This window comes from Hyperoodon ampullatus (genome assembly GCF_949752795.1).
Source record: "Hyperoodon ampullatus genome assembly, chromosome: 12".
In the NCBI taxonomy this organism is placed as follows: Eukaryota; Metazoa; Chordata; class Mammalia; order Artiodactyla; family Ziphiidae; genus Hyperoodon; species Hyperoodon ampullatus.
The window spans coordinates 64,788,255-64,806,712 of record NC_136925.1 but is presented as its reverse complement, the minus strand read 5'-3'; the positions used below and the strand labels follow the sequence as shown (position 1 = coordinate 64,806,712).

At 40.9% G+C, this 18,458-nt stretch overlaps 1 protein-coding gene across 5 annotated transcripts in view; it reads left to right on the top strand.

Annotated features, from left to right (window-relative positions):
* Positions 1–783: 783 nt before the first annotated feature.
* REPS1 (RALBP1 associated Eps domain containing 1) overlaps positions 784–18,458 on the top strand; it is a gene marked incomplete at its 5' end in the record, with an annotated part of 79,626 nt that continues 61,951 nt past the window's right edge. For all 5 annotated transcript variants that reach the window (XM_079716572.1, XM_079716571.1, XM_079716570.1 and 2 more), the window contains one exon: positions 784–936. In XM_079716572.1, coding sequence (XP_079572698.1) covers positions 784–936 — 153 coding nt within the window. The remainder of the gene's footprint in view (positions 937–18,458) is intronic.

The window sequence follows — 18,458 nt, the reverse complement described above, 5'->3', positions numbered from 1 at the left end:
TAAGTTCTCCTGGTCTGAATGGGCAGCGTGCTGTTCCCCCCTGGTCTCCGCTCCCGGGGGTCCCAGCTCTTCCCGCAGGGCGCCAAGGGCGGCTCGGCCCTCCGTCGCGGGACCCCGGCCACCAGGGGGCGCTGCAGCCCCCTCTCCAGGGAGCGGCCGAGCCAGCCCGGTGGGTGTTTCTCTCTCCCTCTCGCGCTCTCTCCTCCTGGCCTCACATCCGGGTCTGGAGCGCGGCAGCCGCTGTCAGTGTTGGTGCGGTCGCGTCGGGGGCCGGGCCGGGGCGCAGTAAATGGCGGCGGAGGGAGGCGGAGCGGCGGCCGCGCTCAGCTCAGGGCCCCCGAAACTTTAGACTAGGAGCCCCACAACTTTTCCGGGAAGTGCTGCCTCTCCGGGGGCGTGGACGGAAGGGGCAGGCGAGGCGGGAAGTCTGGGGGGAAGCGGCGGGTAGCCGGGGAGACTCGAACCCGCGGCGGGAGCGGTGGCGGAGTCCGCCCGGGCCTCGCGCCGCCGCGGCCCCCGCCTCCTTCCCCGCGCCCTCCCCGCGGCCGCCGAGGCGGAGCCTCTTAGGCGGCGGCGCGCCGAGCCCAGCCGGGCCCCCTCCCCGCGACCTCCGGGCCCTGTGGCTCGGACGCCCCCGGCGCGCGCGCGAGGCCGGGGCTCCCCGCCGCTTCGGGGGTCGAGAAGGAGGCGGCCGGGCGGTGCGCAGTCCCCGCCGTCCCGGGGTCGCGGGGCCGGGCCCCGGGTGTTGCATGCGGGGCGGGGTGGCTGTGAGCGGAGGCGAAGATGGAAGGTTTAACGCTGAGCGATGCGGAGCAGAAATACTACTCGGATCTCTTCTCCTACTGCGACAGCGAGAGCACCAAGAAGGTGGCGGCCCACGGGCGGGTGCTGGAGCTGTTCCGGGCCGCACAGCTGCCCAGCGACGTGGTCCACCAGGTAACGCCGCCGCCGTCCCCATCCGCCGCGTCCGGGGGGTCGGCCGGCCGCCGAGGGGTCGCTTCCCGGCGGCTCGGGCCTCCAGCCGCCAGCCTCCTCGAGGTGGGAGTGGGCGCCGTTTCCAGAAGGGCCGGCGGTGGGCAGGTTTCCCCGGGTTTCTCCGCTGCGGACCGGGGCCGCAGGTGCCCGGAAGGCCCGGACTCGCGAGGGGAAGGGGGTCGCTCTTCGAGGACAAAAGTCATGCAAAGATACGATGGGGGTGGGGTTGGGGGGGTCTGTGTATTATCTCTGGAGAGCGTAAGTCCTGTATCTCTCGGCTGCCGCTCAGAATCTGTGTTTTTCAACACTGGAAGAGCAACTTCAGATGAAAGATCTTGGATTGTTAACCATGTCTTTGAATCCTACATCCTGGTATCTACTTTTTTATATTTTAAGGACGCTCAATTCTTAGAGAGATTTAAAAATTTGAACTTTCAGCTAGTAGTTTGCAAGTAGCTATGAAAAGAACTTCATAGGATGCGTGGCTGATGTAAACTGGATAGTTTTTCGATTGGCATTCGATAGCACTTGGTGGAATTTGTGGATTGGGTTGGGAGATAAGTATTGAGCAACTGCAAGTCAAAGGTGCATATTTGCCTTAATCTGTAGCCCTAGAGGAGCAAGCAGAGTAAGTTTTAAGCTTTCTTCTTCACGTCTGCTTTTAAAATAGAAGGCTTCCTGGAAGTTCTTCTCTAATGTATGTGGTGAGCATTGATGTTACTCTGTGTTTAATGATGCAAAGCTGCTAGTGAGAGTCTGTCTAAACAGTGTATCAGGAACAGGTTTTAAGCTTCAGCTGTATGATGATCCAAGCCAGTTATCCAGATCTCCAGAACTTAGAACCACGTGCATAGGTATGATGTAGTGCACTGCGGAGAGCCCTGAATGAGGACTTTTCACACCTGGGTCCTTGACCGGACTCTATTAACCCCCAGTGTGGCTTTGAGCCAGGCGCTCTCAACTCTTCAAGCGTAAGTGTGCTTCTAACAAAAATTCTGGGAAATATAAAAATGTCCCCAAGGCCTCTGTTTTAGAAGTTACCTGTGCACTAGCTATGACTAAATTGAATGAGTTCTGTCTTTTCGCATAATCTTGTTTGTTTTACGTTGCTTTTTAAATATTTTGGGAGGAAAAGTTCGGTGTCTTACATACCAACAGCTAGGAGTCTCATATTCATTCTGCTGAAAACAGACAAAGTAAGTATTTTACGCTCTGCTGGCCACATACAGTCTCTTTATGTATATTCTTTGTTTTCTTACAGCCCTTTAAAAATGTAAAAATCATTCTTAGCTCAAGGGCATACAAAACGGGGTCCGTGGCTGTGCGGGTACTCTATGCTCCCCATATGGCTTTGGAGTTAGACTTATAGGAGTAGGTCTGGTCAGAACATGCTCATTAATGATTTTGCTCCTTTTGTAGAAATACAAAATTTTGTAGAAGTCATTAAAAAACTAAAATTAAGGGGAAACCTCCCGTGTTCTATTTGGCTTATTATGTCTGGGGTGGGGGGAGCTGAAATAAACTGACTTTCATATTTTTAAGAGTGCATGTTGTTTAAAAAAAAAGAGTGCATGAAGACTTTAAGACTTTATGTTATTCAGGATGCAAATTAGCATTAATTAACCTTTGCTTAAAATATGTTTAATGCAATCCAAGTTATTTTCATGTTGTGCTCAATTTTATTAACACTCAAAAATAAATTTCTGTTGCCTTTTTGTATAAAGAGAGAACTTAAATAGCGTAAATAGTCAGGATTCAGTTACACGTTGGAAACTGGGAACTCCCTGAAGCAGAAGCAGAATTCTTATAGCTTTCTGGGTATTTTGCAGGCAGTTAACTTAAAAATTGGCCTAACACATAAAATGTGGAACAAAAGAGGAATATGGACAATTCCCTTATGGAAGTTCAGCATTGTCTGAAAACACAGCCCTCCCTTACTTCCTAAGCGGGAAACATTTGGGGCAACTCACGTGTAATGTTTAGTTTTTACTTAGCACTGGGCGAGGCATTTCAGGGCATCAAAACAGGAGTAAGAAGTTCTCAAGGACCTTGTAAACTACAGGAATACACATGTGTAACATAAAGCAATGTGAATGCCCTAAGAGAGGATAAAGGAGGGTATGACCAGGAAAGGCCTTTTGACTTAATTCAGGTGGACCTTAAATTAGTGTGGAGGGATGAAGAGGACTTCCAGGCAGAGAAAAAAACACGACTAAAGGTGGAAAGTGTGGGAAGGAGCCTTTGCAAGGACTAGCAGATAGACAGGTTTTGCTGAAGCTAGAGTATGTTTTGGGGATACTGGAACGTAGAGTCAGAAAGAGACCACGGTAGGAAAGATTCTAAAGAACAGGCAGATTTCATATTTCAGTAGGCATTGGAGACTCAGTGATAGTTTTTGTTGTTGTTGTTGTTTTGTGGTACGCGGGCCTTTCACTGTTGTGGCCTCTCCCGTTGCGGAGCACAGGCTCCGGATGCGCAGGCTCAGCGGCCATGGCTCACGGGCCCAGCCGCTCCGCGGCATGTGGGATCTTCCTGGACCGGGGCACGAACCCGTGTCCCCTGCATCGGCAGGCCGACTTCCAACCACTGCGCCACCAGGGAAGCCCCAATGATAGTTTTTGACTTTGAGTGAAGGAGAGAGTAGAGGGTGGGGAAGGAGGCTCGAGCAGTGGTCCGGAATGGATGCTAGGTACTGGGCACCCAAACCAGGGTGACAGCAGTAGAACAGAAAGGAGGGACTGGATGAACAGGTCTGTGTTATTGAAGGGCTGCTGGGTAGCCGCAATGTGAGGTGCTTTGTGGGATAATGTTTCATTGAGACCAGATTATCAAGGCTGGGTGGAGAGCTCTGAACTAATTGTGAAGGTGGCAGGGAGGGAGTTGTAGATTTAAGAGAACTGACTCGTAAAAGTAGTGCTTTAGGAGGCATTTAGAAGATCAGAGCATCTGGAAGTAGAGGAAAGAAACTGGACGAATTTGGGGACTGATTGTCTCGCACATACCTGGCTATGGGACTCAAATGTGGGAGTGGGGGAGACTGCGGGGAGTGGGATTCTGCCCCCCAGGAGGCATTTGGAGACAGTTTTGCTTGTCGTAACTCAGGGAGAGGGAGCATTTCTACTGGCGTCTAGTAGCTAGAGGCAGGAGCGCTGCTAAAACAGCCTGCAATGCACAGAACAGCCCCTACAGCAGTCACCTGCCCCAAAACGTCAGCAGTGCTGAGATTCAGAAAACCTGATGTGGACTCTGGTGCTGACAGTGGGACAGAAAATGAGGCTGAAGATAAAGTAGAGATTATGAAGGTAGACCTGATGGGCTTGGGTGGCCTGGTGGTGATATTTTGATGAGACTAGAGTAGGGCAAGTGTTACTCTCTGTTGGACACCCCTCACAGGAAGAGGGCCTGATTTTTAAAAGGTTGATCATGAGTTCGATTTCAGGCATTTTGAGCCGGCAGTGCAAATCTCCAGGGGGTAGTTGGAAATGTGTGATTTGTCCACCCTGAGTGCCGGTTATGACAGTGAAATTCACGTGTTTGGGGTCTCTCCTCTTTCTCACCTGAGTATCTTGGAGGTAGAGGCCAGACAGCTTCTCACACGGTAGGCGTGCATTTACACATCAGGGCTTTGACTGATGTGGTAGTTTTCAGCATTTGTTAATAAAAGTCATGAGAAGGCTGAGTCATCTGGGGGAATGAGAATAGAGGACAAAGAACAGAGGGCCCAGAACTGAGGGAGGAAGGAGCTGGCATTTATTGAGTGCCTGTTATGTTCTTTTACTGGGCAGATCATTTTCATGCAGGAACTCATTTGATCCTTGTAAGAACCCTGGGAAGTGAGTATTATTCTTGTTTATTAACTAGGAACTTGCTAGGCAGAGAAGTTAAATAACTAGTTAGTTGTATACACTGATGTGTATAAAAATTGATGACTAATAAGAACCTACTGTATAAAAAAGTAAATAAAATAAAATTCAAAAATTCAAAACAAAACAAACAAACAAAAATAACTAGTTAGTGAATAGAGTACCTCTCCTTTACCATTATTTCTTGCCACCTCTCAGCTCTTTCCTGCTTTTCACTGTTCATGTGATTGGTTTGCCCATAGTTCTTATGAAGAGTAGAGACTCAAAATTATTTGATTTTGAGTTATATGTGGATTTCCTCCTTTGCAAAATAGATAATTTTATGTATGATGATGTCTGGAAACACAGCCACTTAAGAGAAATAGGAAGATTCTTGTAGTTGGTATCCTGAGTTTTACATTGCTACAACTGTCAAACATGTTGAGAAACATTCATTACACTTGTTTTGGAATACCAGAGTAAAACCTGTTCTGAGTTTAAGAGTTTGTTTTGGGAAGACAGTGTGTTAATAGCTAAAGCGAGTGAGCTAAAGCTTTATAGAATTATGCTCCACACCAGAGAGGAACAGGACTAGGGGGAGAAAAATCTGGCTCATAGGATTTAATCATGAGGAATTTTTCTGTCTGCTGAGCGAGAAGATATTCAGTGGCTTAAAAATAATCTTCTTCAGAATTATTTTGTTTTTTAAACATTAGGGAAGGTATGCTATTTACCACACTAATCAGTATGCTTTTCTAGCTTTTACTTAAAATTTTATCTTTGGGAAAAGCTTTAAAACTTCATACAGACTTTGAATGAATAATAGCTTGATAAAAGGTTCTAGTACCAACTGTTCTTTTATTGAAGATTATAAGCAAAGTATCCTATAAATGAGGCCGAGAAAATCTTTCAGTTCATTTGTGTTGAGCAATATCTTGGTAGAATATTTGAATAACACGTTAGTTTAATGGAGAAAAAGTGATGACGATGAAACATAAACCATTTTGTCTCTCTTGAAATTTGTTCAATTATGTGATCTTCTCATTAGAGGTAGGATTAAAATAGAGAAGCAGAGCCTCGTTTATGCATTGAAAGTTACATACTTAATACCTAATGAAATAAGTGTCAGGTTTGTTGTTCTGGAGTAGTGATTTTGTTTGTTTGTAATCACTAAAAAAGTTATAACAAACTATAAAAATAATCTTACCTTGAACAGACACTTTACTATACACTGTTGAAAAACATACTGTTGTGAAAGAAGTCACACTTCATGGCTCTCTGTAGTGTCATATTTACTTAAAATTTTTTTCTTTCCTATATCATAATGTACTTTTAGTCTTCTTTTTTTAGCCAGTAGGCCAGAGTTAGAGTCTTAGTATCTTGAGAATTCAAGCTAGGCATTTTGACAGAGCTCAAAAGGAGTGTGAGAAGTTGATGTAAGGAGAACTAACCATGGAAGGTAAGTTCCAGCCCTAACCTTGAACAAATCACTTTAATGCCTGGATTTTAGTTCTCACCGTGGAAATGATTGAATTGGGGTTTTCAAAGGAGAGGTTACAGTGTAGGGATGGCCACTCTGTCCAGCCACATCCTTAAGAAAGTAGCCACACGGACTTGAAATTAGTTGATATGCTATTTTGAAACTGGAATTGATTTCTTTTACACACTTTGGGAGATTTGAAGAGGAGAATCTTGCCTAGAATGCTGAAGTGAGTATATATATAAGAGGGAACTGATGAAAGTGTTTTAAGGTCCGTGGTACTTAGTTCTTCACGGTGTCTGGCCAGTGGGAATTTGAAATGGGTAAGACTTGGCATTTCTGATGTTTTCCCTGATATATGTTTCATTTTCTGTAGCCTTTCCTGTGATAGATTCATCTTGATTTGTCATTTCCCTCTGCCTCTGTGTAAGGAATTTATGGTTGATGGGTTGCATATATAGGTATGACATAAAAATCAGGTTGTAATAATAACTTTGCTTCAGAAATCTTTTCTTTAAGTTCATACCATATACCAAATTTTATTGCAGTTTGATAAATTATAGGACTTAAAAGTCTTAAAACCACATCTCTTCATTTTGTTTTAAGAATTGACTCTATGGGGAATTTAAGCCTCTCTTGTTAAATGATGAAGACAGAATTTATTAGACTGTGTATTTCCGTCTAACCTCTTTTTTGATTGTGGATTCCTTTGAGATTCCTGTTGCACACCTAAGTGTCCATCGACAGATGAATGGATAAAGAAGATATGGCACATATATACAATGGAGTATTACTCAGCCATAAAAAGAAATGAAATTGAGTTATTTGTAGTGAGGTGGATGGAGCTAGAGTCTGTCATGCAGAGTGAAGTAAGTCAGAAAGAGAAAAACAAATAACCTATGCTAACGCATATATATGGAATCTAAAAAAAAATAATGGTTCTGAAGAACCTAGGGGCAGGACAGGAATAAAGATGCAGATGTAGAGAATGGACTTGAGGACACGGGGAGGGGGAAGGGTAAGCTGGGACGAAGTGAGAGAGTGGCATGGACATATATACACTACCAAACGTAAAATAGATAGCTAGTGGGAAGCAGCCGCATAGCACAGGGCGATCAGCTCAGTGCTTTGTGTCCACCTAGAGGGCTGGGATAGGGAGGGTGGGAGGGAGACACAAGAGGGAGGGGATATGGGGATATATGTATATGTATAGCTGATTCACTTTGTTATACAGCAGAAACTAACCACTGTAAAGCAATTATACTCCAATACAGATGTTTAAAAAAAAAAGAGAGATTCCTGTTGCACATGCTGGACATCTGCTTAGAAAACATAGTTATACAAAAATTTGCATATAATTTGAGATTTCCAGCCTTCCCCCAACCTAGTCAAGCTCATCCCATGGACCTCTATATTAAGACAGTTTTAAGGAAGAGCAGGCAGACCTGGGAAAGCTGAACATAGGTCATTCTTAAGTCAGTTTTGTATATTTTCAGGAAATATTTCTTCATGGCTACTATTTATACTCAGGGTGTGTATGCGGTGGTGAAAACTCAGAAATCTTCCCTGCCTTCATGGATTATAACTTGTAATGTTAAAAAGGAAAAGAACTGTATTAATGGGGAATCATGGGAGGCTCTGTGGACCTACTTAGGTGTAAGGGAAGGCCTCTCTGAGGAGACGGGGACGGCTTAAGGGAGTGAGAATGAGATGTTTCACATAGAAGGAATGAGCACTCAAAGGGCCTGAACAGCATGTGAAGAGCTCTGTGTGTTTGAGATGAAAACCTGGAGCATTATGGGCAAGAGGGGAGAATGGCAGTGGCCACATGCTGCAGGGCCTCGTACACAGGGATAAAGAGTTTGGATTATAAAAGACTGAAAGTTTATATTCAGGGGAGTGGCAGCATCCGAAGTATATTTATCAAAGGTTACCCTGCTGTGTAGAGAAGGGAACACTGGGGCAAGCAGAAACAGATTGGCCACTGATATGCAGTAGTTCAGGTAGGAGACCATGATGGCTTAGATTAGTGAGGCGGGAGGTGGAGAGGAGGGGACGTATTTGAGATATTTGTAGGTGGTAGAAACCGGAGGATGTGATAATGGATTGGATATGGAATAGAACCAGGGACGGGGGGCGGGCACATTCAGGGATGTTGCCGGAAGTCACCATTATTGGATGCCTGGAAGACGAATGGGTTTTTCAGGGTTTTTTGTTTTATTTGGGTGGGAGGTAATGGTGAATTTGGGAGTTTTCTTTTCTCAATCGTAAGTTCTCAGAAGCCCGTGAGATTGTTAAGAAGACCTCTATCAGAGAGGATCATCACATCTTGAGGAACTCAGAGATATTTGGCTTGGAGATGTCAGTTTGAAGCTTATCAGTGTGTTAGTGGTATTCAAAGCCATGCAAATACGTGAAATCACTGAAGAAGACACTATAGAGAGGAAAGAAGGATTTAGAAATAGAAACCTGAGGAACACTGCACATTTCTAAGCTGGGTGAACTGGAAGCCCTCTAGGAAGGAAGCTAAGAAGGACAGCCCAAGTGGTTGTAGGGAAATTGGGAATATATACTGGATCATGTTGTAGATGCCAAGTAATGCAAGTATTTCAAGAAAGGGATACTTAACTGTTGAGTTTGGCTGAGAGGTTGAGAAGATATGGGCAGAAATATGGCTGTTGGACTTGGCAACCTCAAGGTCATCAGTGACCATAATGAGCCAGTGTCATAGACTGGTAGAGGTGGAAGCCAGATTTGAGTGACTTGAGGGATACACAGTGGCCCAGGAACTAGAAATTGGGTTTAAAGAAGTTAAAGGAAACAGACATGGGGCCAAAGCGGAAGTATGAGGATGTGAAGGAAGTCTTTGTTTTTTTGAGTATATAAGAAATATTGCAGCATGGTTTTAGTTGTTAGGATTAATAAGGGAAGAAAGGAAGATGAGGAGAGAAGTCCTTGAGAAAGCAAGAATGGTCTAGGATCCTGATCGCACAGGGCAGCAGTTCTTTGATAGGAAACGGATAACTTCCACAATTTCAAAAGGAGGAGAGAAAGGGAAAAAATAATCTAGTCACAGCATCAAAAAGAAGAAAATACTTAGGAATAAACTTAACAAAAAAAGAGCACCAAGATGCTTATATTACAAAACATTACTGAGAGAAATTAAGTACTTTTTTTTTTTTTTGGCTGCACCGTGCAGCCTGTGGTATCCTAGTTCCCCGACCAGGGATTGAACCCAGGCCCTCGGCAGTGAGAGCATGGAGTCCCAACCACTGGACCTCCAGGGAATTCTCCTAAATAAAGATTTAAATAAATGGAGAGATAGTCTGTATTCATAGATTGGAAGATAGAATGTTAAGATGGCAGTTCCCCAAGTTGATCTATAGATTCAGTAAAATACCTGTCAAAATTCCTGTAGACTCTTGTAGAAATTGTCGAGCTGATCCTAAAATTTATAAGGAAATGCAGAGGATCTAGAATAGCCAAAGCATTTTTGAAAACAAAATAGGAGACTTACCCTGTCTAATTTTAAAACTTATCTACAGTGATCAAGACAGTGTGATTGGCATAAGGATAAGCATTATAGGTCAGTGGAACAGAATTGAAAGTCCAGAAATTAACCCTTATATTTATGATCACTTGGTTTTTGAAAAAGTGCCAGAACAGTTCAATGGGGAAAGGATAGGCTTTTCAACAAATGGTGCTGGGACAATTGGATATTTGTATGTTTAAAAAAATGGATTTAGACATACTGTTTTATATACTTCACACCGTACATGAAATTATCTCAAAATAAATCATAGACTTTGTAAATTTGTAATTGTAAAACCTAGAGCTATAAAAATTCTAAATATTACATAGGAGAAAATCTTTGTGATCCTGTGTTAGGCAGAGTTCTTAGGTATGACACCAAATGCATGGATCATTAAAGAAAAAACTGATAAATTGGACTTCTTTAATGAAGTTTTACAACTTTTTACACTTCAGAATATACTTAAGAAAATAAAAAGACAAGCCACAGACTCTAAGAAAATATTTGAATATTACCAACTTGGTAAAGGTTTTTAATCTAGAATATATAAAGAAATCTTACAACTCAATTATGCAGAAAAAAACCCAATTAGAAAATGGGCAAAAGACTTTTAATAGGTATTTCACCAAAGAAGATATTATAAATGGCCAATAAGCATATGAAATGATGTTCAACATCATTAGTCATTAAGGAAATGCAAGTTAAATCACAATGATATATTGTAACACACCCATTTAAACGGCTATAATTTAAGACTGACATTACCTGTTACTGGTATTGTGGAGAAACTGGAATCCTGTACACTGCCCTTGGAAAGGTAAATGGTACAGCCATTTTGGAAAAGTTTGGCTTTTTCTTAAAAAGTTAAACACATGCTTACCATACAAACCAGCAGTTCCACTCTTAGGAATCTACACAACAGAAATGAAGATGTGTGCAAACAAAGAATTGTAAATGTCCATTTTAGCAGTATTATTCACAGTAGTCAAAAATTGGAAAGCAATCCAAATGTCCCTCAAATGGTGATAAACAAAATATGGTATATCCATACAATGGAATACTATTCTATAATAAAGAGGAACAAATTACTGGTAAATGCTACAACAAAGATGAAAATCAAAAACCTGATAAGTGACAGAAGCCAAACAGAAAAGAGTACGTATTGTGTGACTGCATTTATATGAAATGTCTAGAAAAGGCAAATCTATACAGAAAGCAGAACAGTGGATACCTGAGGCCAGGGCAGGAGTGGAAACACTCTGGAGGAAAATTTTGGGGGTGATGTGATGGAAAAGTTCTAAGATTGGATTGTAGTGCTGATGCACAACTCTATAAATTTTCTTAAAGCTCAGTGAATTGTACACTTATGGTTGAATTTTGTGATGTATAAATTATACCTCAAAGCTGTAAATTAAAACTTTAATAATTTGCAGAGTGAGGGGAATGCATGAAATAGTCATCTTGGAGAATGCGCAGGTGAGTGTGGTAGAGAATAAAGGACTCTGTGCTGTCTATGTAATTTTAATTACAAAACCTCAGTGTAACTTAACGTAATCTGGCATTTGGTTACGCATTTGTGTTTTGAATATCAAATGAAAGGTGATATATCAATAGATAGTATGTATGGAAGAGATTGCCATATGAAGATTCATTACAACTGGGTATAAATAAGTACATTATTTAATAGATTAAGAAAGGGTTGAAAAAATTGTGATTTGGAATAATGGAAATCAATTTCCATCTATTGACTTTGAATAGTATGCTGACTTTATATACATTTAACTCAGATATCTTAATTAATTGTATGGAAAATTATAGAAATATACTTCAGAAATCTGAGTTTGAAATCATTGTGCCCAGTAATAATAATTTTAACGAAAGAGTGGTTTCAATCTACAGGACCACCTGTGGTTGCTTTCTTTTATTGAAATAATTACTGTCACTATCGTGATTCTCTCTGTAAAAAAAAAACTTCTGTTACTTAGAGGCACTGATTTGTTGTCTTTGTAGTATCTCTAAATTGCTGTATCCAATTTGAGTTTGCATAAGTAGGTAGATCTTGGGCCACATTATATATATATATATATATATATATATATATATATATATATTTTTTTTTTTTTTTTTAAGATTTAATTTTTTATTTATTTTGGCTGCGTTGGGTCTTTGTTGCTGTGCGCGGGCTTTCTCTAGTTGCGGCGAGCGGGGGCTACTCTTCGTTGCGGTGCACGGGCTTCTCCTTGCGGTGGCTTCTCTTGTTGCGGAGCACGGGCTCTAGGCGGGCGGGCTTCAGTAGTTGTGGCGCGTGGGCTCTAGAGCGCAGGCTCAGTAGTAGTGGCTCATGGGCTTAGTTGCTCCGTGGCATGCGGGATCTAAGCAGACCAGGGATTGAACCAGTGTCCCCTGCACTGGCAGGCGATTCTTATCTACTGTGCCACCAGAGAAGTCCCTATATTAATGTGCTCCTTTGGATAAAAAATAGCTGCTAAGAGTGCTCATCTGAGAGTGATTATTGCTTCTTGTCTGTGGATTATGTAAAATGTTGTATGTGGAAATAGGGATATCTATGTCCTTACGAAAAGAAATTATTGTCTAGGAACTATTCAAGAGTATTTTTGATTTTTCTTGTCTCATTTGTGACTAGAAGGATCAGAGGTTTGACTGCTTAAACTACAGTGTTTATTGGTGTTATATGTTTTTAATAGTTGATTTAGAAGAACTCATATTCTTTCTAAAGCGAAAAGTATTTACTTACAACACCCTTGTAATTTTCTGCGTCAGCAAGTATTGAGAATGGTCAAAATTGCATAGACTTAGGAATGTGACAGTTCTAGATTTGAATCTCCACCTCAGTGCTTATTAACTTTCTTGCTCTGAGCGGGTAACTTAATTAACCCCCTTTGAAGACTCCCATTTCCTTATCTGTAGACCGAGGATGATACCAAATCCAAAAGTTTCGTAATACCACAGTGAAGTAACATGTAAACCTAGTGTAGTGCCTGGCTCTTAGAGGGTGATCAGAGAAGTTTCGTTCACTCAAGCTCTGCTCTGTTAAGGAAAATTCATAATTCGTAGGATCTTGGCTTTAATGGTAGTAAAAATCTCCCCATTGTTCTTCAAACCTAGCTTTATACGTTTTGTTGTTTTTGTTGCAATGAACTTACTACACTGCCCTCAATCCTTTGATCCTATCAATAATGCCTTGTGTTTCTCCCTTTCACAGTGTAATTAGAGGATTTTTACTCCTGAAGTGAAGTTTACCACCAAAATACTAAAATAAAGGATAATTCTGAGGTTTTGAGCCTACATGGCTTGCAGGATGATGATAACCATTAATGGAAATAAAGAAGTGAGCGGGGGGGCCTAGTTTAGTTGAAGGCAATGTGCTGAATTTGGATGTGCTGAGTGCGCACATCCATGTCATGTTCAGTCCATCTGGGCAGCAAGGTTTAGTGGGCATTTGAAAGCTTGAGAGCAGCAGCTGGGTGGCTTTAGAAGCTTGTTCAGACTTGGTGGTGGTTCCTGAATGAGGCCATTCAATAGAAATGAGGGATGCAAACTTAACTTAGTGTATTTGAAATGTCCTTTCAGAGTAGATGGTAAATTGCACTTTTGTGTGGAGATTTAGGTATTCTCACTTACAACTTCAGAAATTTTCTGAAACTCCTGAGACTGTTAGGAAGGCAAGCTGGATGAGGAAGTGTAACGTCTCTTTACCTGAACTTAGTCCAGCCTCCAAAGAGTTGAACCTTGGTTGTTAAACCCAAAAGGCATTTGCACATTTAAAGTAAGAGGTCTTAGCTGTTTGCACTCAACCTCCAAGGCAAAGAAATTGCATTTAGCTGAGGAATGAGCCTCAGAGCTAGAACAGTCTAGCCTACCCTTTCCCATCAGCGTCTCGTTGCAGCTTTGTGCTTCTCATTTAACACAAGATCTCTTTTAATCTTTATAATATAAGCCTGACAGATATTGTTATCCCCATTTAATTAATAAGAAATTGGATGCTCTCATGATCCTCAACAATTAGTAGATATGTGGAAAAATTCCTTGAGGGTGAGTTATCCTGGAGCATTGCTGTACCATTTCTTCAGGGATGGTTCTATTGAATTCTGCTTTCCATATATTCAGAGTACTTTCCTCTATTTACTATCTTACAATTACATCATTCATTAATTCAAAAAATATTATTAAACACGTATTATGCATCAGGGTATGCACCAGGGGCATGGAGTATGCAGAGGTGAATGGAAGAGACATGGTTCCTGCTCTTCTGGAAAACTTAAATCTTTCTCCTAAGCTCCAAGAACCTAGCAGGGGGTCACTGTTCCTATCTGGTCACAACTATATCTCTGGCACATTGTTGGTAGTTAACATTTCTTGAGTGTTGAATGAGTGAGCATGGATTTATCCTTTTTTCCCCCCAAATATCTTTGCTTATCACTAGCTTGAATATATATTGCACGCAATTCAAATAATAATAGTAATAACAAGTGCTGGTGTACTGCCTACTGTATGTCAGGTACTGTTTGCACCCCTTTACAAATATTAATTTGTGAAGTGGGTACAGCTTACTGTCCCTGCTTTTAAAATGAAGATAAAGAAAGGACAAGTAACTTATTACAAGGTCACACAGCTCGAAAGTGGTAGAGCTTAGATTTAAGTAGTCCTTTTCTTCACCACTTTACTCTGCTTCCTAAATATTATATGATTAAATACTTATTATCCCACTTCCATGCTCATATCTTTACCGTCTACTATATCTCTCAATATTCTAAATTCCCCTATTTCTTCTTTAGAGTTACTTGACATTTACAGATCATGCTGAGGTCCCCACACCAGCTTGTGGAGTCTCTGTACTGCTGTGAGTCCTGTTAGGTTCTAAGAGTTATTATAACAAGCCCTGTTTATCCATGTCTTTCAGCAGCGCGTCTTGGGATAGTTTTGTAAATAAAACTTAAAAATAGGTCCTTCTGCTACATTTACTTAGATGCCATTGTTTTTTTTTCGGTAGTTTGCTAAGTAAATTAATAATTTTATTGAAATTAAGGGATAAAACCTTAAACTGTTTTTATATAAAATACAAATAACAATCTAAAACACAAATAACATTCTAAAAGATGGGTAAACAGAATACTTTTATCTGCTAAGGCCGACTTAGTCAATGTCTCCTCTAGGAAATCTAGATAACATTAATTTGTTTGACTTTATGAGGACCTGCTTCTCCTCATAGGAGAGGGTTCTTGGTAACCTGGTTTGGATCTCCTTAGCATAGGAGTGGCAGTTTATGCCATAGGTGTAAATAAGGTCAGCCAGGATGAATTTGTGGAGTGAAAGAAAGGAGAGAGCAAAAGGAAGCCTGAGGTAGTAGCTGCCTGAGGCATTGGAGGGAAAGCAGAGAAACAAGGAAAGGAAGGAGAGTTATGTAAAGAGTCATCTGTCACGTGCTACCAAACTCAGTATTGAGTTTCATGGATGCATGAGTGGAAGTCGGATTGCTTCCTGACAAGTTGGTACATTACTCTTTCAAAAATGTGTTCTAATTTAGACTTTTGACTAATTCATACTTGATTTTTCTTTTACATTCTCTACGCTGTTACTGAGGTTTTATTTATTCAGTATTTTTCCTTAGCATCCAGAGCAAATCCTTCTCTTGATGAATTCTCTATATTGAGATATTTGAGATATTTGCAAACTAACTCATTTTTTATAGTCCTTTAGTTTCCTTCAAAAATTTTATCCCAGATGTGATATTTACCTGAAAAAATCTGGATCATCAAGGAAAATCTTGATGTTCATAAAAGACAATGTTGTACTGTTTTCATGGAATTAGAAAGAAAACGGAAAACCCCGAATGAACTTTTTGGCCAACCCAATGGTTTGACATCCTGCTTCTTTGAACTTTCCCCTAATCCTCTCTACCAGATAACCCCCTTTCTGTAATCTTCCCATACTGTTGTATATGTTTGTACTTGTATATACAACTTGTACTTCTAGCTTCCTGTTCATGTGTGTATGTTATCCTTGATAGGTGACAGGCAATTTGAAGACAAGCGTTAGCTTATCCTTGTTTTCCTCAGATCACTCTGCTTATGATAGGCACCCAGATCTTATTGGACTGGTTAATTGGTGCTGCAGGGCTTCACTCCTCATCAGTACCTTGATGGGTCCTAGCCTAACCTCTTCATTTTGTCATACCACTTAAAAAATTCCAGACGACGACAGGGAATGAGCCTTTTTGAACAAATGGAGCCTCTGAGACCTGATTATATAGATCTTTCAGTTAGACTGTGAATAAGCCAGTTAATATTAATACTTTTGAAGTTGTTCAGGTGGCTTTAGTCAGATATGGTGAGCATGCATATTAATAACTTTTCTTTAAGCTATTGTACCTCAAGGCTGTTCTTTTAATTTTTTATTTTTAAAGATACCATAGTTTACTTTAGTAATAAACTCACATGAGATCCTCTGCCTTTCAGAGGTATAATTTCTAATTCTTGAACATGACAACGAGCAAATAGTGGTAGATAAGTAATCTAAATAAGGAAACAGGTCAGTAGTTTCTCATTTAATTTAGTTGACTCTTTTGGAGGAAAGCATAGCATTCTCGTAAAATGCATGGCCATAGGGAGAGCATATCAAATCTGAGTAGTCCTGCTTGCCCAGCCTTGAAAGTTATCACCAACTCACTCCCACATCTCACATCTTGTTTCTGATTATTCTTCTAACGTGGACTTTGTGTTCTAGCAGATCTGTTTTCTGTTTCTGTTTCTCACACAGTTACTTGTTAGGTTTTTTTCCCTCATCATGTTACTTTCTTCATCTGCAGTACCCTCCCCTGGCTTCCGTGCTTCCATCCTCCCCCTTTTATTAAAAACGTGCCTTAGTTTTTATATGTTTGGAAATGTCATTTGAACAACCTTACCTTCTCTCTGACTCTTTATTTGCCTCCTGCCTATCCTTCTGTATGTGTTTTGCACTGTTACTGCTTTTTGTTCATTTATGTCATTGCTTAACTGCTTTTCCAGGATATTTACATCCCAACAATATTATAAGTAAATATTATAAGTGAACCATAAATAACATTCAGGTTTCTTTTCTTTCATGACCTCATGATTATCTAGAGCAGCAAAAGCACAGTAGATGTTTATAAAACAGAGCTAGCTATTTAGGGAAGCCAGTTGCTTAGCTCTGCTATTGCTGTGCATACATGGATGTGATTGGGGTGACGAATTAAGGCACTTCTGGGGTCCTCACCCAGGAAAGTAAAAAGTGGGGGTGGTGAAGCTTGCAGCCTTGGATGTTCCACTGCTAGTGCTATGGGTACTTGCGCCCCACCCCAGTCAGTATTCTGGGCATGAGAAGAGAAGGAGGCAGCAAGAACAGGAACAAATAGCACAGAATTCTCTGAGTTTTGACTTTGCAGCTTTGCTGACCAACATTGCCAGTTCCCTCTCCCTCCCTTTCAGAATGCTTTTTTCCCTATTCTTTTTTTTAATAGCAGAATGTAAGAAGTTTAAAAGAAACAAAATAGGAATTTATTGGCAACTAAAATAAATCATGGTGGAATCTGGATATCTTGGCACTGTTGCTTATATTTTCTTTATAAAATATAATAAAGCACAGCTTCTGTCCAGTTCCAGTGTACCTGGCTGAAAGGAGAAGACCACAAATCCACTTAGAGGGAGGGTGCTGGGTACACTCACATGATGTCACACAGCGATTGCACATTCCCTAGCACAGGCCACTGAGATTTGTGCCATGTCAGAATTACAGATTATACTACTTGTCACGGTCAATGTAAATCTCACAGGAATAGTAGAAACTACTGATGTTAAACCTTTGAAATCTAAGAGCCTACTGTATTCTGTGCCTGCCTTCAGGAAGCTGAGGATTTAGTAACCAGAGGAAAGGAATTTATAGTTAGGTTTTCTATTACTACCCACAATTTAAAACTCGTAGAGATAGAAATCTTTTACTTCCCTAATCACATTTCTGTAGATTACCCCTAAGATGTGTTTCTGGAGTGAATCCAAACTTGTGTTTCTCACACCTAACAAAGGGCGAAAACAGAATTGTCAAAGTTACTAATTGTATTGTATGATGGTTATTTTCTAATAGTGTTCCTTTTTTGCTTCCTGTGTTATTTATTTGACTGTACACCCATCTATCTGCCTTCCTATTTTTCTTTTACTGCCAAGTAACAAATGACCCAGATTTCTTCTCTACTGTCTGTACTAGTAACCTAACTTTTTTCTGTTCCTCCTACCCTACCCCTTAAAAAAAAAAGAAAACAAAAAGATATTCTTAAAGTTCACCTTTATCCTAGCCACCAAGTCCAGTAATATTTTCTTAGGTTTCATTCTGTTTTATCATCTCCCTTGTAATTGATACTGAATTAATTCTTGGTGGATATTATCTCTTCTTTTTGTTCTCTGTGATGCTAAATTATTATGTTATTATATGTCTTTAAGCATCCTGTCTTCCTACTGTGTCTTTCTCTTGTGTAGAGTCAGCTTTGACCCCTTTTCTTACATTCAGCCTACAAAGTCCTTCAGATTTTCTTTCTCTGAAAAACCTCAGCCAATCATCCTTTTCTGTCCTTTGCATTAATTATTTTCTGAGCTCTGAC